The sequence below is a fragment of the Mauremys reevesii genome, linkage group 2 (genome assembly GCF_016161935.1).
Source record: "Mauremys reevesii isolate NIE-2019 linkage group 2, ASM1616193v1, whole genome shotgun sequence".
NCBI lineage: Eukaryota > Metazoa > Chordata > Testudines > Geoemydidae > Mauremys > Mauremys reevesii.
In genome coordinates this window covers 287,454,268-287,479,721 of record NC_052624.1, presented here as the reverse complement: position 1 = coordinate 287,479,721, position 25,454 = coordinate 287,454,268, and the positions used below count along the sequence as shown (strand labels likewise).

The 25,454-nt window shown below is 50.4% G+C and overlaps 1 protein-coding gene across 28 annotated transcripts in view; it reads right to left on the bottom strand.

Annotated features, from left to right (window-relative positions):
* The window catches only part of SCRIB (scribble planar cell polarity protein), a 212,951-nt gene that overhangs the window by 74,285 nt on the left and 113,212 nt on the right, over window positions 1-25,454 (bottom strand). For 12 of the 28 annotated variants that reach the window (XM_039521983.1, XM_039521984.1, XM_039521992.1 and 9 more), the window contains 6 exons: window positions 25,249-25,368; window positions 24,888-24,944; window positions 16,260-16,316; window positions 15,090-15,173; window positions 9,000-9,401; window positions 5,763-5,831 (listed from right to left, as the gene is read on the bottom strand). In XM_039521983.1, coding sequence (XP_039377917.1) covers window positions 5,763-5,831; window positions 9,000-9,401; window positions 15,090-15,173; window positions 16,260-16,316; window positions 24,888-24,944; window positions 25,249-25,368 — 789 coding nt within the window. The remainder of the gene's footprint in view (window positions 1-5,762; window positions 5,832-8,999; window positions 9,402-15,089; window positions 15,174-16,259; window positions 16,317-24,887; window positions 24,945-25,248; window positions 25,369-25,454) is intronic. The other 16 variants (XM_039522000.1, XM_039522001.1, XM_039522002.1 and 13 more) reach the window with 9 other exon arrangements.

The window sequence follows — 25,454 nt, the reverse complement described above, 5'->3', positions numbered from 1 at the left end:
GTCTCAATTGGCTATGCAAAACCCTCACAGGCGAATCACCTCTTGGCATTGCTGAGTTGAATGTGATCCTCCCTGCCTGTCTACTTAAAACATAGTTGCTGTGTAGTCTGTTACCACCAGCAGATTTTTCCCTCATATGTGGGAAGGAAGGCTGAACAGGCTAGACGGACAGCTTGCAATTCCCTGACATTTATATGAGTTTTCAGATCTTGAGAAGACCACAGATTTTGAGTCTGCAGGGACCCATGCACACCTCCCAACACAGGGACAATGCATCCGTGACTACTGTAGTGTTGGCTGTGGGGGAACAAAAGGAACCCCCAAACAAACATTCAGAGGGCCTGTCCATGAGTCCAGAGATGACAAAACTAACAATGGTATTCAAAAGGACAGTTACCTGTTCCGTAACTGGCGTTCTCGCCATATGCACCAGTGCTGGAAGTTTTTCCCTCAGCAGTACCCGTAGGGGGAGCGCTGCTGCAACCTCCGGAGTGGCGCTGCTATAGTGCGCTCTAAGGGGAGCCGCATGCTCCCCCCACCCTCAGTTCCTTCTTGCCGGACCAACTCCAACCGTGGGGAAGGAGGGAAGGATGTGGAATACACCTGAGCAACACATCTCGAAGAATGCCAGTTACGGGTTCAAACAGGGGCCCCGTAAGGCGGGATAGCACCAAATTTAGATCCCACTGAGGGATATGGGTCCTAACATAAGGGAAGGACCAATCTGGCCCTTTGAGGAAACGCCTGTTCATGGCATGGGAGAAAACCGAGCAGCCCTGGACCGACAGATGGAACACCGAAATAGCCGCCAGGTGCACCCTGACAGAGGAAGGGGCTAGGTCTTGAGTTCTAAGGTGAAGCAGGTATTCAAGGATAAGTTGGAGTGGGGCAGACATTGGGGAAACACCCCGCTCGCCCACCCACCTGGAGAATCAGGACCACTTTGCCAGGTAGGCTCGGTGCGTGGATGGCTTCCTACTTTCGAGGAGGACATGCCTGACCCCCTCCGAATATGTTCTCTCCTCCACATCTAGCCACTGATCAGCCACGCTGTCAAATGGAGGCTGGCCAGATTGGGGTGGAGGAGGCGGCCCTGGTCCTGGGAGAGTAGGTCCGGGCGGAGCGGCAACGACCAGGGAGGGGCCACGAGTAAGCCTAGAAGGGTCCCATACCAATGCTGTCGGGACCACGCTGGGGTGATCAAAAGGACAGGTGCCTTGTCCGTTTTTATTTTCTCCAGGACCTTGGCAATGAGAGGAAACGGGGGGAAAAGCGTAAGGGAGTTGACCCGACCACGACAGGAGGAAGGCATCCGAGATCGCGTTCCTCCCCCACCCCCGGAGCAGAACCCATGGCAATGGCGGTTCTGTCAGGTCACAAACAGGTCTACTTGGGGAGTGCCCAGAAGAGTTGATGAGTGACCTCTGGGTGAAGCGACCACTTGTGTTGGGAGAAGAAAACCCTGCTCAAGCAATCGGCCTGCATGTTGTTGGCACCTGGCAGGTGGAAAGCCTCCAGGGAGATGTTGTGGGCTATACAAAACTCTCAGAGGCTGAGGGCTTCCTGGCAGAGGGCCAAGGACCTCGCCCCGCCTTGCCTGTTGATATAAAACATCGCAGTGGTGTTGTCCGTGAGTACTCTGACCACCTTGCCGCGTAGCTGCGAGCTGAACGTCATGCAGGCTAAACGTATCACCCTGAGTTCCCTGACATTTATGTGAAGGGACAGCTCTCGGTGGACCACAAACCTTGGGTCCATGAGGTCCCTATGTGTGCCCCCAGCCCAAGTCTGACGCGTCGGACACTAGGTCCAGCGACAGGGTCGGGTCCCCGAAGGGAATTCCCTGGAGCATATTGTCCAGGCAGAACCACCATTGTAGCGTGGCGATCACCCGTGCTGGTACCAAGAGGACTTTGTCCAGTTTGTCTCTGGCCTGGGAGAACTCTGAGGCCAACCAGAGCTGGAGGGGCCTCATATGAAGCCTGGCGTGGCGGACCACATACGTGGACGCTGCCATGTGGCCCAGGAGTTGTAGGCATGCCCTGGCCGTGGTAACGGGGAACTCCATGACCAAGGTTATAAGCCCCTTCAGGGTCCGGAACCTGTCCATGGGAAGGGAGGCTGTGGCCTTGGAGGCATCCAGGAGAGCGCCTATGAATTCTATGCGCTACATTGGGACCAGTGTCGCCTTGGCCTTGTTTACTAGGAGGCCTAGTTTGGCACATGTGGCCAAGAGCAGGTCCACATGGTTGCGTACCTGGGACCACGAGCTGCCCTCAAGCAGCCAGTCGTCTAGGTAAGGGAATATCTGTACCCCTTGGTGTCTGAGGTAGGCCGCCACTACCACCATACATTTTGTGAATACCCTGAGCGCAGTGGACAGGCCAAAGGGAAGGACCATAAATTGGTAGTAGTCCTGTCCCACTAGGAAGCGTAGGAAGCGTCTGTGCCCCTCGAATATGTGGATATGGAAGTATGCGTCCTGAAGGTCCAGGGCCGCATATCAATCACCAGGGTCCAGGAAGGGGATGATACATGCCAGAGAGACCATGCGGAACTGGCATTTTGCCATGAACCAATTGAGGCCTCGCAGATCCAGGATGGGTCTGAGCCCCAATTTCGCCTTGGGGATCAGGAAGTAATGGGAGTAATGCCCTTTCCCCCGGAATTCCCACGGAACCTTCTCCATGGCTCTCAGGCTGAGGAGCCGACCCACTTCCTGCTGTAGCAGGGGTAAATGCGACGGGTCCCCCCGCCGTCCAAGGGAGGGGGGTGGGAATGAGACAGATTGTAGCGTGTAACACTGGGAAATGGTGCTGAAGACCCATTGGTCCAATGTTATTCGGGACCATTCCACAAGGAACACAGACAAGCGGTTGCTGAAAAAAGACGGTTACTCACCGTTGTAACTGTTGTTCTTCGAGATGTTTTGCTCATATCCATTCCAGTTAGGTGTGCGCGCGCCGTGTGCATGCTCGTCGGAAGATTTTTACCCTAGCAACACTCGGTGGGTCGGCTGGGCGCCCCCTGGAGTGGCGCCGCTATAGCACCAGATATATACCCCTGCCGACCCATCCGCCCCTCAGTTCCTTCTTGCCGGCTACTCCGACAGTGGGGAAGGAGGGCGGGTTTGGAATGGATATGAGCAACACATCTCGAAGAACAACAGTTACAACGGTGAGTAACCGTCTTTTCTTCTTTGAGTGATTGCTCATATGCATTCCAGTTAGGTGATTTCCACGTCTTACCTAGGCGGTGGGGTCGGAGTGAGATGTCGCAGAATGTAAAACTGCTGAGCCAAAGGCTGCATCGTCTCTGGATTGTTGGACCAATGCGTAGTGTGAGGCAAAGGTGTGAATCGATGACCAGGTAGCCGCCCTATATATTTCCTGGATGGGGACATGAGCGAGGAAGGCGGCAGAAAGGCCTGCGCCTGCGTAGAATGGGCAGTGAGATGGCTAGCGGGAACGTGAGCCATTTCGTAGCACGTTCGGATGCAGGATGTCACCCAAGATGAGATCCGTTGGGAAGAGACCGGCATGCCCTTCATGCGGTCTGCCACCGCTACAAAGAGCTGAGGTGAACGCCGGAAGGGTTTTGTTCTCTCTATATAAAAAGCGACAGCCCTACCGACATCCAAAGTATGTAGTTGTTGTTCCCGGCGCGATGAGTGCGGCTTTGGGAAAAAAACTGGGAGGAAGATATCTTGATTTATGTGAAAAGCAGACACCACACCTTTGGGAGGAAAGAGGGGTATGGCCGCAGGTGTACTTTGCCCTTATGGAAGACCGTATAAGGGGGATTAGCTGTCAAGGCACGAAGCTCCGAGACTCGCCTCGCCGAGGTGATAGCGACGAGGAAGGCCGTCTTCCAGGAAAGGTACAGCAGGGAACAGGTGGCCATAGGCTCGAAGGGTTCCCCCATAAGCTTGGTCAACACCAGGTTTAGATCCCAGGTGGGGGCTAGGCGACGGACTTGGGGGTACAACCGTTCCAGTCCCTTAAGGAACCTGGAAACCATGGGGTGAGAAAAAATTGAACGGCCACTTTCGCCTGGGTGGAAGGCGGAAATAGCTGCCAGATGAACCTTTATAGAGGAGACCGCCAGGCCCTGCTCTTTGAGGGACCAGAGGTAATCCAGGACAGTAGGGATAGATACCTGTCCGGGGACTAAGTTACTCCGATTGCACCAGTGCGAGAAACGCTTCCACTTGGCAAGATAAGTTGTCCTAGTGGAAGGCTTCCTACTTCCCAAGAGGACCTGTTGTACCGAAGCAGAGCAGCACAACTCAGATGGGTTCAACCACGTAGGAGCCATGCAGTGAGATGAAGGGACTGCAGGTCTGGGTGGTGAAGCCTGCCGAAGTCCTGCGTTATGAGGTCCGGCCACAGTGGCAGGGGAATCGGATCCGCCACTGAGAGGTCGAACAACAGGGTGTACCAATGCTGCCTCAGCCATGCTGGAGCAATGAGGATCAGGTTGGCTCTGTCCTTGCGGAGCTTGAATAGGACTCTGTGAACGAGGGGAAACGGCGGGAAGGCATAAAATAGGTGCCTTGTCCACGGGAGGATGAATGCATCTGAGAGGGAGCCTGGGGAGCGTCCTTGGTAGGAGCAGAACACCTGGCATTTCCTGTTCTCTCGGGAGGCAAAGAGGTCTATGCGGGGAAAGCCCCACCTCCGGAAAACGGAATGGATGACGTCGGGACGGATCGACCACTCGTGAGACAGGAAGGCCTGAAGAATAACTAACTAAACTAGAACTTTTACTAACTAACTGATACAGGTACTACTGAACAACTGAGATTTGAGATAAGCTGCAGAAAATCTGGAGAGAGTAGTTCCGATGCACGGTCACTGGTGGCAAGAAGAAACTGAGGGTGGGGGGAGCGTGTGGCTTCCCTTATAGCGCGCTATAGCGGTGCCACTCCAGGGGTTGCAGCAGCGCTCCCCCTACGAGTACTGCTGAGGGAAAAACTTCTGGCACCGGTGCACGTGGCAAGCACGCACACCTACTGTGGAATACACATGAGCAAGCACTCAAAGAAGAACCATCCTGTTTAGATGATGACTCAGGGCATGCACCAAAACTAGCCATCCTTGTCACTTCCTGAGGTGTAGTCTGGCATGCTGTACTACACTTGCCATGTGTCCCAAAAGCCAAAGGCACCTATGCACTGTGGTGACAGGATGAGCTTTTAGTTTCAGAACTAAGCTCCACTCAATGGGCCTTCCCACCAGGACTGCTCTAGTGAATTCTATTCTCCGTACTGGTTTCAGGATTGATTTGTCCCATAAATATGGTCTACATTCTTTGTTCCTAGATGTAAACATTTACATTTAGTTACATTAAAATGCATATTGTTTGCTTGTGTCCAGTTTACCAATAAATCCATATGGTTGTGAGTCAAGGATCTCTCCTCTCCATTATTTACCACTCCCCCAATTTTTGTGTCATCTGCAAACTTTATCAGTAATGATTTCATGTTTCTTCCAAGTCCTTGATAATAAAAATGTTAAATAGCCTTGGCCAAGAAACAATCCCTGCTCAATGACAATTCACCAGCTACATTTTGAGACTTATTAGTTACCCAGTTTTTAATCCATGTAATGTGTGCCATGGTCATTTTATATCATTCTAGTTTTGTAATCAAAACGCAGAGAGTTGGCCTCCTGTTCCACCCTCCCATACTGAAACCTTCTTGCCTTTGAGGTACCTGCTGCCCTTCCCCAAACTGTCAGCCCTCAGTGTGAGGGACTCACCTGCTGGCTGATCGGTGAGTAAGAGGCATCCCGCCTGGAGCTCCCAGGCCCAGACTCGCCTGCTGGAGCCTGAAAACACAGATAAAACCATGAAGTTATTGCACAGCTTCAGCTCCTGTGCATCTAACCTGGCACTGGGCTCAGGGGCCACGCAGCAGGGAAGCAGAGCTGGCATCTGGACTGGTGCCAGGAGCAGCCCCACACAATGGGCGAGCAGAACTAGCACTGGACCCAGGAACAGCTGCCACACAGCAGGAAAGCACAGCCAGCACGGGGAACAAGAGAGCAGCACTACCCCCAGCTCCATACCCAGCTGCTGTGGCAAGGCTGCCTCCCCTGGCACTTCCCTGAATCAAAGCCCTAAAATAGCCTCTATTCATCCCATAACTGGGTTAGAGGCCTCAGCTCCTCTCCAGCAAACAATAAAGGCCACAGCCCAGACAATTCCTCCTGCCCAAGGGTCTCTTCTGAATCTCTGCTGCTTGGAGAAGAGGGATACGATACATTCCCAACCCCACCCACTGCCCGGCAACAAGAAAGCAATAGATCCAAAGAGATGGGGAGGGGAAGAGCCTTGAACCTTCCTCTCTCTGTCTTAGGCTTGGTCTGTACTAGGAAATGAGGTCGATATAACTACGGCATTCAGGGGCGTGAAAAATCCACCATCCTGAGTGATGCAGTGAAACTGACATATAACCCCCAGAGCAGACAGTGCTTGGTCAGCAGGAGAATTCTGCAGGGGTGCCCCTTGGGGAGGTGGAGTGCCTACACTGATGGGAGACCCCCTCCTGTCGGCATAGGTAGCATCTACACACAAGTGCTACAGTGAAACCGCTGCACCGTTTTAAGTGTAGACAAGATCTTAAGCACTTATACGGCCCCTATCACAGTTAACTTTTCAACAAACTTTGTGTTCGTGGATAATCTAAGCACTATACCCAGATGTACAGACACTCTTTTCTTAACCTGTGTATTATATAATTTTTTAACAGTAGCTTTAATAAAAAATTTTTATCTGAGCATCCTCCAGTCTTTCATGTATTTATCCTCCCAACACCTCTGTGGGGTTGGAAGGTGCTATTATCCCCATTTCACTGATGGGAACTGAGGCATCAAGGGCTGGATTTACAAAGCTATTAGGTGCCTAAAGATGCAGATAGCCCAGTGGGATTTACAGCAGTGCCCAAGTGCTTAGGTCGCAGAGTTCCTGTAAATTCCACTAGGGACCTATCTCTGGCTCCAGATAACTAGATACCTTTGCAAACCTGGCCAACTGACTTGCCCAAACTCTGTGGCAAAGCCAGGAATTAAACCCAGGTCTTTCAAGTCTCATGCTAGCCCCCAAATCAGTCGACCAGCCTTCTTCTCTGTTTCTCTTCCTATTCTGCCCTTTGGGGCAAACAACAAGGGACATGGCGGTGCAGCTGCAATAGTCTTTTCATCACTGTAGCCTAGGTTCTCAAACAAAGGATTTGTCCTACACAGAGCAGAGTAAACCTGAGAGTTCACGTTCCAGACCCAGTTGTGAAATTTGGGATTCTGTCAAGGTCAGCAGCAGAGCTGTGGGGAGCTGGCTCTGCATGCCTGGAGACAGGAGCTGTGCTGCACACTATGCTAGCGAGACGGGCTGTCTTCAATGTACAGATGTACAGAAAGGACTCGGATTTGGACAATGCCAAGCACATGAATGTGACTCCGACACAGGACAAAAGGCTCCATTCTTTGCTACTCCCTGCTGTGACCAAACCATAGAAAGACAGGAGCACAAGGGCATGGCCACCCTCCAACCATGCTGTCAGTAACACTTCCAGAGAGATGGCGCTCTGGGGGCACTGTCATGCAAACCCCTCTCTTACTGACCACCCTCCCCCAGTGCAGATTGGGGCACAGAGGCACTGCCACCCCCATCCCGTGTCACTGACAACCCACACCTTGCACAGACAGGGGCACAGGAGGCACTGACACCCCCACTCCCTGTGTCAATAACCCTACATCACAGAGTGGGGCACATGGGGCAGCTGCCATCCGCACCCCCCATGTCACTGACACCCCCCCCAGCACAGACAGGGACACAGGGGCACTGCTACCCCACCCCCCCGTGTCACTGACCCTCCCAGCACAGACAGGGGCACAGGGACACTGCCACCCCCACCCCACCCCCCGTGTCACTGACCCTCCCAGCACAGACGGGGCACAGGGGCACTGCCAACCCACCCCCATGTCACTGACCCTCCCAGCACAGACAGGGGCACAGGGCCACTGCCACCCCCACTGCCACCCCACCCCCCGTGTCACTGACCCTCCCAGCACAGCCGGGGCACAGGGGCACTGCCACCCCCACCCCACCCCCGTGTCACTGACCCTCCCAGCACAGACGGGGCACAGGGGCACTGCCACCCCCATCCCACCCCCATGTCACTGACCCTCCCAGCACAGACAGGGGCACTGCCACCCCACCCCCCGTGTCACTGACCCTCCCAGCACAGACAGGGGCACTGCCACCCCACCCCCATGTCACTGACCCTCCCAGCACAGACAGGGTCACAGGGGCACTGCCACCCCACCCCCATGTCACTGACCCTCCCAGCACAGACAGGGTCACAGGGGCACTGACACCCCACCCTCGTGTCACTGACCCTCCCAGCACAGACAGGGTCACAGGGGCACTGCCATCCCACCCCCATGTCACTGACCCTCCCAGCACAGACAGGGGCACAGGGGCACTGCCACCCCACCCCCATGTCACTGACCCTCCCAGCACAGACAGGGGCACAGGGGCACTGACACCCCACCCCCGTGTCACTGACCCTCCCAGCACAGACAGGGGCACAGGGGCACTGCCACCCCACCCCCATGTCACTGACCCTCCCAGCACAGACAGGGGCACTGCCACCCCACCCCCGTGTCAATGACCCACCCCCGCCCAGCACAGACTGGGCTCATTCATTGTGTACTAGCTGTCTGGAGGTGGGGCACACTAATGACCCCAGCACTTCCGCTCCCTGTTATGGGAATGGTGAGTGCCCACACACAGCAACGTGGGAGGCACTCAGGAGTCCACTGCGACACAACACACATGGCACACAACATTGCTGTATGTTAGGTGGGGTTAGCCCCTGCACAGGCCTTGTGCTGCCAGCATCCAGGGGCAGAGCATGCTCACTGATTTAGTAGGACACCGGTGGGCTTTAGTTGTGTGACCGCATGCTACACACAAGATGCTGCAGGGCTGCTTGCCTTGGAGTAAAGGTTGGTCTTCAGAACTCCCCCCTGGCCATAGCCGAGGGGAGGGCCCCCCAGACAGGCCTTGCCTGCTGCCTTCCCCCTTCGATTAGCCACCACAAAGGGGTTCTCACTGAAGAGGATTGGTTGAGAGTCGACCATACTCTCTTGATCTGGCTGCTGAGGCTTTGGCTGCTGGTCCTCGGTCAGGGGGCAGCCCACAGGCTCCTGCATGTGTAGCAGGACCAGGGCTGCCCTTTCTTTGTGCTTGCCAGGTGATGCCGGGTCCTGGGGTGGGCTAGTTACAGTGCTGCTCAGGCCTGCGATTGGGTCAAGGTCTGAATTCTGGCTGTCCAGAGCCACTGGCAGAGGCAGCACAGTGCAGTCACTCTCCATTCCAGAGCTGGCTCGATCACACTGAACGAGTTGAGAGGGAAACAAAAGGGTCAGAAACAGGAAGAAAGAACAGCCAGCGTAAGGGAGAGGAGGCAGCAAACATGGAGTCAGTCACTGCCACCATCACTCCTAGACACTGGGGACAGGAGAGCTCCCACACACAACACCAATCACCACAGCTCCCTGGCTCTGCACTAGGGGAATCACAATGCTGAACAGCGTCATGTGCAATGGAGGTGTGCAAAATTCTCATGCCTCCTGGCAAGGCCTTACCTATGGGATCCCATGAGATGGGCCCAAGAGGAGAGCTTCCTGCTCTGTCTGCATATAAGGGAGTACACACAACAAGCACATCCATGTCACATGCCACCTGGATACTTCCTGAAATTACTAAGCCCACGCTTCCAGCCAGAGACACACACTGAGCCTGCATACACCCACATACACCTCCAGCTCACACTCCTCACGTGCTCCAGGGCGTTAAACAGGAAAGGCTCCCAGGAAGAACATGTAAGGAAATAGCCAGGGCACCATCCACTCGCTCATTGTCACTGCACAGGCACAGGCTCAAGCCTTCCACCTCACTACAGTGCACAAGAAAGCAGCTCACTGCCCCTGTAGGGGCTAACACCGCAGCTCACTGTCCCTGCACTCACTATCATGCACACGAAAGCAGCTCACCATCATCACACTGCCTAATGCCACTCACCTCACTACAGTGCACATGAAAGCAGCTCACCATCATCACACTGCCTAATGCCACTCACCTCACTACAGTGCACATGAAAGCAGCTCACCATCGTCACACAGGCTAACCACCCACCTCACTACAGTGCACACAAAAGCATCTCACCATCACCACACAAATTCTTCCCCAACGAAAGGCAGCACAAACATCTCTGGGCCCACCACAGTCACGGCCGTAATGGGGCATTAAAAGGTTGAGGGAAGTCTTGCTCCATCAAGGCCCCAGCTTTCCCCTAGGTTCCATTCACCCTCTCCACAGTGGTTTTATTGGAAGAAGCACTGACCTTCCCTCCTCTAACACTGCAGAGGCCAGACTCTCAGTGGCAGTCTCCTGGTGCGCAGCCAGAGCCCCCTCCAGGGAAGTGGAGAGTCAGAGCCCAGCACTCCAACCTCCTCCATCCAGAAGCAGGCTAAAGAGCTGTGAGACCTTTTCTGCTCCGATCACGTTCTGCAGCCCGAGTCAGGGTGACACTTACAAAAATAGCCCTTCAGGGTGGGGTAGGTGGGTGACTATATTGGCAGCTGGGAGGCTGACGACACGCACAAATTCCTGGCACTCTCCTCCTCCCACCCCAGCCTACCCCATCCCATACTAAGGCAGCAAGGGGGAGAGTGACGGCTCGTATCAGATTTCCACAGACACTGAGGTCTGGGTGACACTTATAGAGAGAGAAAATCATACCCCTAACTGTCAGAGTGATGCCAGAAAAAACTCTGTGCAGATGATGTTATAACAGCAAAACAGCCCTTTTGCTGGGATAGCTTATTTCGTTTGGGAAGCTGGTATAAGCTACACTGGCAAAAGAACGCTGTTGCCTGTCTGAGCTGTATCTCTATTAGGTTTGCCAGTGTAGCTATAGGCAAACCCTTCCTAGTGTAGCCAATGCCTACCACGCCATGCTCCTCCCTGCTTTTTTCTCTAACACCAGGGAAGAACCCAGAAACTCTACCTGGGCTGAGACCCTGGGGTGTGGGAGAGCACAGATCCCACTAGTCCCACACCAGCCTGTCTTGCCCACATAGGGGGAAGGAGAGCACTGTCCTTCTCGGGCATTGTGGGGAAGGGAAGGTGAATGCAGCTCTTCTGAGTCTGGAAAGTGAGAAGTGCACTGACTGGTAGGATGCCTCAGAAACCCCCCTCCTTTGGCTCATCCACATCGCTAGCTCCTGAGCCTCTCCAGCTCTCAGTCCGATCTCCAGGGTTGCTGCCGTGCATTCTGGGTATGGACTCCCAGCTTCCGCCCCTTCTCCCTCTCACTGGATTATTTTTACTGGCCAAGCACAGCTCCTATTTTGGGCAACTGAGGATCTGTTAAAATTGTGCCATTGACCCAGTCTTGTCCCCCAAGAGCTGGGCTCCTGTTCTAGCATAGGGAGATCGAGAAAACATGCCCCACAGAGCAGATACAGGGCTAATGCAATCAGTCTGTCCTGGTCCATCACTGTGCCCCAGAACAGGAACCCTAATCCTCTTCTGCCAGCACAGTCAGGCTCTGGAATCTAACAGGCAGAACAAGATTCAGTGGCTGGAAGCAGAAGCCAGATAAATTTACACTAGAAATAAAATGCAGATTTTTAACAATGAGGATATTTAACCATTGGAATAATTTACCTAGGACTATGGTCAAGTCTCCATTCCTTGGAGTCTGTAAATCAAGATCTTTCTAAAAGATCTGCTCTGCCTCAATCCAGAGTTATGGGCTTGACACAGGTGTCACTGGGTGAGGCCAACTTGGATTAACACTGGAGCTTTAGAGGCTGCAGCCTGGGGCCTGAGATTTTGAGGGGCCCCTGCGACGAAATGGGAATGGTCTTAATGTTTTCTCTGAACACAGTGTGTGCCTCACTTTCCCCTATGTATTGCTTAAGTATCTGGTTGGTGGAATAAGAGTGTATGATCATTGCAGAGACCCCTAGAGGACAGGTGTGAGTACCATCGGCACAGAGAGTAACCTAGCAACTGATTCCCTCCCCTCCCCAAGGTGCTGGGAGCAAAGAGATCAGGTGACCTTTTGCAGGGAAAGGGACAAAGGACAGAGGAAGAGCTGGGGGGGGGGGGGTCAGAGGATGGGCTGGTAGAAACTGGTCAGTTTCTTGTTTTGATACTCGGAGGGGGAAGTCCAGGGCACCAGGTCCTGGATCTCCCCAAGATGGACTTTGCTGTTCCCAATTTCTGTGCTAAGAAGGTCTGTTCTACGCTGTGTTCCTGTTGACTAATAACCCTTCTGTGTTACATGCAGGCTGAGAGTCACAGCTGCCTGCAGAGTTGGGGGGCAGGGCCCTTTGGGGGTGTACAAGGCTTCCCCAGGTGTCCCATCCAGGGGGACTCACTGTGGGGCGCTCACAAGGTGAACAGGGGGCTGAACCCTCTGAGGTCAGACCCAGGAAGTGCAGAAGCCAAAGAAGCTTCTTGCCATGGTGCAAGGGTGCCCTGCGGGAAGTCACACTGCACCAGAGTCCTGCCTGGCTTCACCCAGCCTGGGACTCCCATGACACCCCCCCAAAATATATCTAATTTGTATAGGTGATTAGATAATTAAAGCCATAGCATCATGATGTGTATTACTACCAGTTATGTGCCAAAATCCAAATGGTTTTGTTTGTTTTAACTTTCACTCAGCTCTATAACGGGTCCATCACGTTTGAAAACTGGAATTGAAATAACCAAGGGAATGTAACAAAGGAGTGTTTAGCCCTGGGCATGGGTAGTGGTAAAGCACGAAAGATCGTGAATATGCAAAAAGGGGCTCCCAGAACAATAACAGCCAGGGCCCCCTTCACCTTTAATCTGGCCCTGGGTTAGAGGGTCACTCGGTGTTACGCAAGAAGTCTCAGTACACGATTATACTGGTCCCTTCTAGTCTTAAAAATCTCAGAATCTACAAATCTATGAAAGAGCCAAGCTCATCGCCCATGAACTCCACTGCACTGGGTACTACACAGACGCAGCTCAGACACAGGGACCACAAACAGGCCTAGCAAACAGTGGACCAGGAACAACTCTGTGCACCATTTGGAGTTGACTCATTCACGGCTGGCTCACAGTAAACCCCTGATATCAACCCATACAGAGGGGCCTATACACAGCAAAATAGACTGACACCCCTTCTCTGGGGTGTTCCCAAGAGAAATCCCATTCAGGACCCAGAGCAGAGCCCTGTAGCAGCTCCAGGCCTTCCATCATTTCCACCTCTGCTCAGGAGCGTGAGAAACAATGAGTTTCCAAGGGGAGCTGGACCTTCCTTCTTCATTGCCCCTCCAGAAGGACCACATTGCTCAGAAATGTGTTTAGCTAGACAGGCACAGACACTCCAGATGGCACTGGCTTTCTCTCAGTCACGCTCCTACAGTAAAATCCACCCTTCTCAAATTGGCTAAAAGGCTCTCTTAGCCCCAGCTGGAATTAATGTGAATGAAACTAACACAACCAGGAGTAAAGGAGGCTGTATAGGTTGAACCAGGGCTCATACTGCATCTAAAACAAGACAGACCAGATGACAGACACGGCTTGATTAGACATAAAGGCAACCAGCTGGAAGAATCAGACATACAGCAAGAACTGGGAGCTAATGCTGCTGTGGGAACAAGGAAACAGAAATAGTCACCTTCATTAAACTTGATTGTCAGGCTGCAAAAAACCTGATAAATTACCAATTCATTTCCTTGCCAGCTGCCCTATCCCGAGCTTCCTGCCATAGGCCAAGTGGACTAACTGTGCCTCCAGAGGGAAAACCCAGCACCCTTGTCACCCCTGCAGCCTCCAACTCCATGCTTTCTGTATCAGGGGTATGTACAGGGTCGGGCACAGGACAGCTGGAGGGAGATGAACATGGACATCAGCTGCCACTCCGTCTGAAATGAGACATTTATAGATGCTGCTGCTGCTGTCCCCTCACATTCCAAAATAGCAGCTTGTGCAGCCCTGCATTCCACAGACCCCAGAAACTCCCAGTCTGAGGCAGGGACCCAGTAGGGCAGCAGTTCCCAAGCAGTCCTTCACGGGGCACCTCATGACGGGCTGAAGAGAGACAGCTGCTTACAGGGGGCCGACTCTCCCCTTGATTCCAGCTGCTAAGTCACATTAAAAGATGCTAAAAATACATTACATTCTTTCCTGGTGGGACTTTTCTGTGTGGGTAACAACCAGTAGGCAAGGAGGCAGGGCCAGGGGAATGGCAGGGGAGCGAATGTGGAGCCAAGCAATGGTGGGCATGGAAGGAAAGGGGAGGTGGAGTCTCAGGATGATATTGGGAAAAGGAATGGGACAGGACAGGAGGTGAAGCAATGGAGGAATAAGCAGGGAGGTGGAAAACAGGCACTATGAGAAAGGGAACAGGAAGGGAGGCAGGGCCTAAAAGTGATGGGATGACTGGGGTGGGAGGTAGGGCCCAGGTGATGTGGGAACAGGAGAGGAGGAGAGGCAAGACAGGGCCCAGGGCAATGGGAGGAGAGAAAAGGTGAAGTAGGGCTCGCTGGCGATGGAATTGGGATGGGAGAGGAAGAGATGTGGAGTGTGGGTGACGGAAGAGACAGGAGGGGGTTGTGGCCTCTCTACCTTCAAGGTAGCATTAACCAAGCTGTGAAATCCAGTTAGCCTTCCCTGGAACTAAGAACCTCTGCCCCTCCATCCTGGGATCGACACATGGAAGGTCCCAGACATGGTGTGCCATGTCCTTTTGTGTGGCCTCCTGCCATTCCAGTTGGATCTGGGATTCACCTCACTGTCCCATGTTGGTGGGTAGTGCTGTGCACCTTGTTTGCCACTAGCGGCTCCCCACCCCACCCAGGAGCCTACACCGAGCTCTGCCTGTGGTACTATCTGCTTCAGGGTCACAGGCCACGTCCTCATCAGGACACACTCTCCTTTCCTTCCCCCGGGACCTCTTTTATTGGCTGTCTCCATCCCTGGCCAGCCTCCAGCACAAGCCCATCCACAGTCTCAGCGAGGACCCCATCACTTACAGCACGGGTGACTCTTGGTAAGTTGTTGCTGGGCAAAGCTGCCAGGGTCCGATAGTCCAGCCGCAAAGGTTCACTGCTGATGTTCTGGAGAGGAATGAAAAACAGGGAGAAGTCAGGCCAGGAGTGGGTTAAGGGAAGAAGGAGGGATCAGGCCAAAGAAAGAGGGGAAACTCCTCCATGGGCCAAAGGGCCAATCAACAAGCAAGGCCTCATCTCCAGGGAAAACTCTCATTGCCTGGGAAAAAGTCCAGCCAGTGACCCAACCACTGTCACCTAGGAAACACTTTAGGCCTCAGCTTGGAAAAAAAGCAAGACACGGCACATGCCAACCCACTGTCTCCCAGGAAATGCCCCTGCCAGTGTTCCAAATCCCCATAATTTCTCCTGCCTCTCCTGTGCGTGCCTGACTTGAGGATTTCCCATTCATCCCTGAATGCCCCAGTCCCTGGTGCAGGGCTTCTCACAGATGGATACATTTTAAGGTAATAAGGAACAATTAGATCATCTAGTCTCATCTCCAGAATGACACAGGCCATAAAATTTCACCTAGTTACGCCTGTATTGAGCCAATTGGTTTTTGACTACATCATCTTCCAGAAAGGCATCTAGTCTTCATTTGAAGACATCAGGCGATGGAGAATCCATTACTCCCTTTAGTAGTTTGTTCCAATAGTTAGTCTCGCTCATAGTTGAAATTTTTGCCTTATTTCTAATTTGACTTAGTCTGATTTCAGCAAGCGGCCATTGGTAATTGTTATGCCTTTCTACACTAGATTTTAGAGCTTTTTAATATCCAGTATTTTCTTCCCATGAAGGTTCTTATTTATTGTAATCAAGTCACCTCTCCATCTTCTTTTAGATAAGCTAACCAGATAGAGCTATTTAAGTCTCTCACAGTGATGTTGTAGCCTTGTTTGTCCCAGGATATTAGACAGACAAGGTGGATGAGGGAATAACTTTCATTGGACCAATTTCTGTTGGTGACAGAGACAAGCTTCTCTGTGGACGCTCAAAAGCTTGATTCTCTCTCATCAACAGAAGTTTGTCCAATAAAAGACATTTCCTCCCCCACCTTCCCTCTTTCACAGTAAGGTATTTTCTACACCCCTTGAATAATCTTTGTGGCTCTCTTCTGCACCCCTACAATCCTCCTCCCACCAAGCTCCTCACCTCTGCCTCCTCCTCAAGGAGCTGCGTGGCTGCCTCCCGCTCCCTACGCATCCTCTCCTTCCATAAGAACAGGACAGAGTCAGAACAGCATCCAAGCAGCACAAGCAAAGAGAGAGGGAAAGGGGTCAGCACCACATGGGACAGTCCCTCCATCAAGGGGAGGACAGAGAGGTAGCAACCCCACACAGCACAAGTTGGGCAGTTACCAGGGGAGGAAAGGGGAGCAGAGACCCCACAGAGCACAAGCTGGACAGTTATCAGAGAAGGGGAGCAGAGATCTCACATAGCACAAGCCTGGAAGTTATCTGGAGGGAGGGAGAAAAGACCCCACATGGCGCAAGCTGGGCAATCATCAGGGGAAGGGAGACATGATAAGGCACTAGCCCCTTAGTACCACCATCCTTCCAGGGGCAAGGAAAGGCAGGAACTATGGCAGAATAAGGACAGGCTTGAACTGAGCTGCTCAGTTCTCTGTCACTCAGCATACGGAGACCATGACTGAGTCTCACCTGGGTGGCAATGACTCAGCTCAAAGGGATCCCTCCCCCAACTCTGGGCCTGCATATGAAAAGGAGAGGTTACTTACCAGTAACTGTTGTTCTTTGAGAGTCACCTCTGTCCATTCATACTGGTGGGACTTGGCGCCCCGGGCTTCGAGCTGTGGAACTGCCATGAAAATCCATGTCCATTGGGAGAAGCACAAGAGATCTCCCGTGAGGGTGACCTCATTGCCCTGGTCTATACAAGGGAGTGCACCCCCAACCACCTCTGGCCCTTCTCCCCCACAGCAGACCGCTGAAGTTCTACAGAATTCAAGGTAGAGGGGAAGGTGGACAGGTAGTGTAAATGCACAAAGGCAACTCTTTAAGAACAACAGCTACTGGTAAGTAACCTCTCTTTCCTCTTCTAGAGCCTCTGTGCTTTCCCACTTGCAGGCAATTAGCAAGCATTCAAAGGCATATAAGCACTCAAACCCCCATCTCCCAAACAGAGAGTTGGAGCATGATGGTAAGTTCAAAGAGTGGTGCCTGATGAACGCATATACTGCTGCTTTGCACCCCTCCACCAAGGTAACCCAACTAAGGCAGACCAAGAATGCTGCAGTGGTTATCATGGAGCAGGTCTTTAAACCAGGAAGTACTGGTTTCCTAGCTAAGATGAGACTTAGGCCATGGCTACACTTGCAAATTTGCAGCGCTGCAGCAGGGTGTGAAAACACACCCTCTCCAGCGCTGCAAAGCGCCAGTGTGGTCAAAGCCCCAGCGCTGGGAGCGCGGCTCCCAGCGCTGTACGTTATTCCCCACAGGGAGGTGGAGTATGGAGGAGTACGGAGTATGGAGGAGGTGGAGTCTCTCCCAGCGCTGGTGCTTTGACTACACTTAGCGCTTCGAAGTGCTGCCGCGGCAGCGCTTTGAAGTGCAAGTGTAGCTATAGCCAATATTTCATACATCTTCTTATTCAATATGAAAGTGTCTGTTTGGTAATGGAATTCTCCTGGCGTTGCTCCCCATGCGCTATGAATATCCTGTTAGATTTTCTAAAAGACTTGGTCTTTTCCAGGCAAAAACAAAGCTCTCTCTTGTACATCTAGGACCTGGAGATAAGTTTCCATGAATCGATGCTTGTGCCCAGCTCACCAAGTGATCCATGACCTGTCCTCTTCATTATTTACCATTCCGCCAAGCTTTGTCTTGTCTGCAAACTTTATCAGTGATAATATTATGGTTTCTTCCAGGTCACTGATAACAATTTTAAATAGTGAGTGGCCAAGAACCAATTCCTGCAGGACCCCACTAGATATACACCCATTCGATGATGATTCCCCATTTACAATTACATTTTTATGTCCATCAGCTAGCCAGTTTTTAATCCATTTAATATATGCTATGTTAGTTCTGTAGTGTTCTAGGTTTTTAATCAATAATATCCTGAATTAACAAGTAAAATGCCTTACACAAATCTAAATATATTACATCAGTACTACAGTGGAGTCGCATCATAGGCGCATTTAACTTACGCGATTTTAACTATACGTGCTCGGCAAAACAAAACCAAAAAAGAGAAAAATAACAATTTAAATATTGTACGTGTAGTGTGGACGATTCTGCCCGCCATTCCACTCAATGAGCGTTTGACTATATGCGATTTTTGCCTTACACGCTGACTTCAGAACCTAACCCCCATGTAAGATGCGACTCCCCTGTATTACTTTTATGAACCAAATCTGGAATCTCATAAAAAAAAGCTAACAAATTAGTTTGACAAGATCTGTTTTCCACAAACCCATGCTGATTGGCATTAATTACATTACCCTCCTTTAATTCTTTATTAATCGAGTCCCATATCAGCTGTTCCATTATTTTGCCTGGGATCGATGTCAGACTGATCGCCCAATAGTTACCCAAATCATCCTGTCAATGCTTTCTAAATATCGGTACTTCTGGAACTTCCCCAGTGTTCCAATAATTATTGAAAATCAACATTAATGGTCCAACAACCTCCTCAGCCAGTTCTTTGAAAACTCTTGGATGAATTTAAAAATTTTAACTTTAGAAGCTGCTGTATAACATTCTCCTAAGTTACTACTGGAATGGAGAATTTCATCATCGTTACATAATATAATATCCTCTGTTTTTTTCCAAATACAAACAAAAATATTTATTGCACACTTCTGCCTTTTTTGCATTGTTGACAATTCTATAATTTCCTTCTACCAATGGATCAATACCGTTGTCAGGATTCTTTTTTGTTTCTAATATACACTCTGCTGGCCACAGATTTTTCCTTTTGTTCTCTTATACATTTTCTACAATTTCTACTTCTGATTTATATTCCTAAGTATCATGGGATTGCAATAGAAAGGCTTGGGGCCCTCTGAGAGCCAAAGTAGTCCACATTAGCCAGCAGGTTATCTCCATATTGTGAGATAGAGTGTCTCTGGGTCGGGATGCAAAATCCTCCCTTGCTGTTGCAAGAGGCATCTGGAGAGAGAGGCAGCAGATACAGAGCAGAAGATCTGGGTACCAGTCCTGACCAGGCAACATTGGGTCTATTAATATAATGTTGGCTTTGTCCAACCAGATCTTCCTTATGACTCTGAGTCTGAGGAGAATGGGAGAGAAGGCATATAGAAGTTGGCTCCAGTCCAGGAGAACCACGTCCAAGATAAGACTTTTCTCTGTGCGCTCCTGTGCAGAACACATGGCATCTGGTATTATGTTCAGCTGTGAAGAGGTCTATTACAGGGTTACCTCATCTCTGAAATACCGCTTTTCCGTCACTGGTTTAGGGCCACTGGTGCTGATTCTGAGACCTCCTGCTGAGCAAGTCTGCCTCCATGTTTTCCTCCCATGAAGTGCAGAACAACAGGGAAGATTTTGGATGCACCACAGCCATAATGTTCTTGCCTCGACTGATGACTGACAGGAATGCGCTCCTCCCTGCTTGCTGATGTAGTACATGGCTGTGGTGCTGTTGGTAAGCACCTATACTACATGATGTTGCAGGGACAGGTGACGGCTCTGAGAGACCATCATACTGTCCTGAACTCCAGTACATTGATATGGATTCTGGACATCCAGGGCTTCCACAGGCCAAATACTTTGAGGTCTTGTAATGAAAACCTCAGAGGCATTGGTGGAGCATGTGAGGGTAGGGAAGAGCGAGTAAAGGGCATTTGCCTGAGGACGTTGTCCCTGTTCTCTCACCACTGAAGCTGTTGGTACACTCAAAGAGGGATGGGCTGTGCCTATTCTGTGTGGCTTCTTGTCATCCAGAGCAGCAAGGGTCTCACATTCAGACAAGCAAAGGGTGCGATGTAGATCAATGAAGTTTCAGGCCTAGTAGTTGCAGGAAAAGTGTTGTGGTCTATATAAGTTGCTCATTGAGCATTGTTAAAGAGTCTCATATTTTGCAAAATATCTCCTCTGGAAGAAAGGCTCTGCCTGAGTGCAGTCTAGGATGCTCCAGGTAAGGTGATACACTGTGCAGATTGAAGCAAGGATTTCTCCCAGTTGATTAACAGTCCTACTGACTGGAAGAAGTTGCTCACGTATTGGATTGCTGAGGCGAGACAGTCATCAAGGCATGAGTAGACGAGTGACAAGGTTTGAAGGGAGGGGATTGGGGGATGGATTAGTGATGTGGTGCACATCAGTATGCAACTCTCAAACAGACCCTCAAAATCATTGTTGAGAGACTGATGCTGAGGGCTGTGAGGAGAAACGGCATGGGATCCTGCTCCTATAGTGTTGAGGGTATTTGCCAACAGACAGTTTAGGAGGTGACCTATATCATCTATGAGACTGCATCCCTTGGTGGTGTGAGGAAAACAGAACGACAAGTAGAAAAACCTCATAGAATCATAGAATATTAGGGTTGGAAGAGACCTCAGGAGGTCATCTAGTCCAACCCCCGCTCATAGCAGGACCAACACCAACTAAATCATCCCAGCCAGGGCTCTGTTAAGACGGGCCTTAAAAACCTCTAAGGATGGAGATTCCACGAACTCCCTAGGTAAAGACGAGTTCTGTTTGCTCTCTGTGGCAGTGGTGAAGGAGCTGAGGTAGTGCATTCTCTTCTACAGAGTAAGACAAGGACGTCACCTCACGCAAGAACACTCATGTAGCCCCCGCACCCCACTCCCCAGCAGACATGGCCTTTTGAGGCAGTTCTGCAGCTCAACGAGTCAGACACTGAGTCTTACAGGTGTGATTGCACAGGTTCTTAAAGAAGGACTGGAGTTTAACATGCCCCACTCCTCCAGCTCAGCACAACAGAGCATTAAAATTACCAAAGCACACCTGTGTGCGCTGCTGGGAAAACAGGGCTGCCTCCTGGCCCTGCACCCTGCTGGTGAGCAGAGCCCCCGGGGGCTGGAATGTGTGGAAGATTACTGCGGCTGCAAAGGTGTGATTTCTAGTTTAAATTAAGTGTGCATTTGGCGACTGCAGATTCTACATGCCTATGCTCTCAATTTATATTCCTAAATTTGTGGCACTTTTACTGCTTTGTCTCCAAAGAGTAATAAAGGGAACACTTCAGAAGAAAGGTGTAGCTCTCCCAGGGAGGAAATGCCATCACCTGAAGGTAAATGACACTTAAACAAACTCACAAGGGGTACAAGCATCATGCATAGTGCAACAACAAACCCTCTATGGTTGATAAGTCAAGAGTGTGGACTCTATGACCCTGGAAAACTATGCATGTGGCTGCCCTGCAGGTGTCAGGATAGGGACAGGTCAAGAGCTGGCTGCAGAAATTGACACAGTCTGACTAAGCTGTAGACCTGCCAAGAAGCAGTAAGGAAATGCTAGGGAGCCCCTAATACAAGGGAACCCCCATCCTCCTTTTTATTCAAGTCTTCTTTAAAACTTTGCTTCTGTGCAGTCAATCATAGTCATAGACTATAAGACCAGAAGGGACCATCGTGATTGTGACACACTATACCTCAGGGGCGCGCCCTGTAACCCCCATATTCATCATTTGTGTATAATTCTGATATTTCATATAAAGCATGCCATGTGAAGTATCGTGGGAAAGATTATGATCTGCTGAAACCCACTGTTCCACCTAATATGTGTATCATTAATGCATATAAAATTATAAGAATTGTGTTGTATGGTTTTCACTAAAATATGCTGTTGGTTTGGGAAGCGCACAGATACTAGCTCTCCAGAGACAATGACAAGGGAAGTAACCAACACCCAGGTGGGTGCTGAACAAACATCACCAACCATTGTCCAGCAAGGGACTTACAATTCAATGACTCACTTGCACAAGGCCACACCAGGGAAATTGCTCAACCTTGCCTGGTGACTCAGCAATGCCCCCAGACATGCCTGGACTTGTGTTCTCCAAGCACGTGGACTAAAGGTATAAAACAGAACACAAGGGCCCATGCTTGGCCTTTCTCCTGACCCCGCCTATGCTGCAAGCAACAAACACTCTCAGAAGACTGAAGGCTCCAACAGAGGAGACTGGCCCAGGTTTCAAGGGTGAAACCTGTGTACTATGAACTGCAATATCCAGTGGGATGAGAAAAACTGCTTCATCTAGATGTTGCCCAGTCTACTAGGGTTGAAAGTTTAGACTGTGGGCTTATATTTTATTTTGGTAACTAACTCTGACTTTTTGCCCATCACTTATAATCACTTATAATCTATCTTTTGTAGTCAATAAACTTGTTTTCCTGTTTATTTTTACCAGTGAGTTTGCCTGAAGTGTTTGGTAAATCTGTTCAGGTTTACAAAGGCTGGTGTATATCCACTTTCCATTGATGAAGTGGTGAACCAATTAAAAAACTTGCACTGATCATCTTGAGCAGTACAAGACGGTATATTCCTGAGGTACAAGGCTGGGAGCTGGGGGAATTGGGCTGATGACTTTCTCTGTGTGATTCATGAGTGGCTTTGGGAGCATTCATGCAATCTAGCTGGGTGTGGGGTTCCATGTGCGGTTGTGCTGAGTGATTACAGAACCTGGAGGGGTTTGCTGCTTGTCACTAGAAAAGCATTGTGAGACACAGCCCAGGCTGGAGAGTTAAGGTGGAACAGCGATCCCACACTCCCAGGCTACACCCCGGGGATCCTGTCACAGTGATTATTGAGTCTGACCTCCTGCACATCGCAGGCCACAGAACCCCACTCCTGTAATAGACCCTTAATCTCTGGCTGAGTTACTGAAGGCCTCAAATCATGATTTAAAGACTTCAAGTTACAGAGAATCCACCATTTACTCTAGATTAACCGAGCAAGTGACCATGCCCCATGCTGCATAGGAAGGGCACCAAGATGAGAGAATAAATGGTTATATATTATTTTAAAATTAAGATTATTGGTGCCATAGGCCTAAAATCACCAAAGTGAACAAAAATGCTAAAGATTCCTGAAATCAGATTCAAAAGTCTGTTGTTCAGACCCTCATAATCTGATTCCCTTAACAGTTTAGGATTTTGGCCCAAATCTTCAAAGCAATTGATGGGTCAAAAAGTTCCAAAAAGTGTTCAGGCATCAGTTTGGGATTACTGTGGCTGTCACAATCATTTCTTGCTCCTGAACTGGTTTCAACCACAGCTTGATTTGGACTTTGCCTTCTGACTTGGACACTGAAATCAGACCCTTGGTATCGATCCTGGCCTGGAACCTGACTACGCACTCCTACACTACTCCCTGCCTCAGGTTTGCCCCTGCTCCGAATATTGGTCCTGATTGCCTGTGGTGGGATCCTGATGCCCTGGTTCTTGTGTTATGTGAAGGTGTAATTAACACTTCCTTATTCACTTTCTCCACTCCATTCATGATTTTATAGACCTCCATCATATCCCCTCCTTACTCATCTCTCTTCTCAGATGAACAGTCCCAGTCTTTTTAATTGCTCCTCATATGGAAGCTGATCCATCTCCCTAATCATTAAGGCTAAGATTTTGTCATGGTTATTTTTAATAAAAGTCACAGACAGGCCACGGACAACAAACAAAAATTCATGGACGCCATGAGCTGTCTGCGACTTTTGCTGCTGCTATGGCTCCATGGTTTCTCCTGCCACCTTGGTGGCTGGGAGCTGTGGGGTTCCCCTCCCTCTGCGCACACGGGAACCCTGAAGAGGCTGTCGCCTGTTGCTGGAACCCTGCAGGAGGACCCTGAGGAGGCCCTTGCCCGACGCTGGAACCTTGAACTTTGCTGGGGTCCCTCTGGCTGCCATCTCCAGTCCTGCAGCCCCAGGGGCCAAAACAGAAAATGTTACGGAGTTCTCTGCAAGTCATGGATTCCGTGACCTCCATGACATATAGCCTTACTAATCATTTTTGTTGCCCTTCTCTGTACCTTTTTCCAATTCTAATGTATCTTTTTTTATGTGGGGTGACCAGAACTGTATACAGTATTTGAGGTGTGAGCATACCATGGATTTATATAGTGGCATTATGGCATTTTCTGTCTTATTATCTATCCCCTTCCTAATTGTTCCTGACTGCTGCTGCACACTGAGCAGATGTTTTCAGACATCTATCCACAATGACTCCAAGATCTCTTTCTTGAGCAATAATAGCTCATTTAGACGCCATCATTTTGTATGTATAGTTGGGATTATTGTTTCCAATGTGCATTACTTTGCACTTAAATAGGTAAAGGACTGTTTGAATTGAGATGCAGCATTTTGAACCAGGACCTGCAGCTGTGTCTCCTTAAAATATGGGCGGATACGAGTTGTGTGTTCCCACCTTTGACTTTACCAGCGGTGTGCAGTTAATGGTGCTGTTTGGAGAGAACTGATCATCTTGGGGCTCCCATCTAATCCAAAGAACAGAGGCTTCTGCTCCTACAGCGGGGGCCTGTCTTGTGACTGAGGCATAAGTACAATGAAGTGCAGCATGAAACGATGTTACAGATGCTGGAATAGTCCCAATGAAGCAAGAAAAAAGAGGTATGGGAAGACAAAAAAAGAGGGGCTGGAGAGATGGGGATATTGGTGATCAGAGAGAGCTGATACACCCAAGGTGAGGAGAGGACCCAGAGCTTCCTGTGGGAAGTAGTGCTCTGGTTAGGGCAATTCTGCAGCATTTCCCTCAGAACTCATCACCTTGGACAAGACATTGTCAAGGTCAGAATGTCAGTGTGAAAATGCTCTCACCACTTTCTCCATTTCTTCTCTCTCCCACTGAGTCGCCTCCCTCACCATCTCCATCTCCTGGGAACAAAGGGGAAGATCAGAGGGCCAGATCCTCAAATGACCCCTGCCCTAGGGGCAGCACCATCACCCCCATAGGAGAAGATATGAGAGTCACATCCCTGAGCACTTTTGGGAGAAGCATTACCACTTTTCCAATCCTATGGAAACAGCAGGTGCACAGGTGCTATGGGGAAGAGTGAAATCTTCTACCAGGAGACCCATCCACCATGGCACAGGCTCCATAGGCCAAAGCAAAACACTGCAGAGCTTCAGTGACTATTCTGCCCCATCCCATTCTCCTGAAGGTAGTTATAGCACCCACCTTTTGTAGGATCTCCAGCTCCTCTGGGGTCAAGTCACGGTCAATGGAAGAGATGCTCTCCAGGCTGTTCTTGCGGCCAATGCCAGCCGCAAAGGGGTTGGCAATGATTCCTGGGGACATCTGCAAAAAAGAAGATAACATCACATGTCAGGAACACCCAGTGCCTTAGACCACAGAGACCCCACCTGTCCCCTGGGTACTCAGAG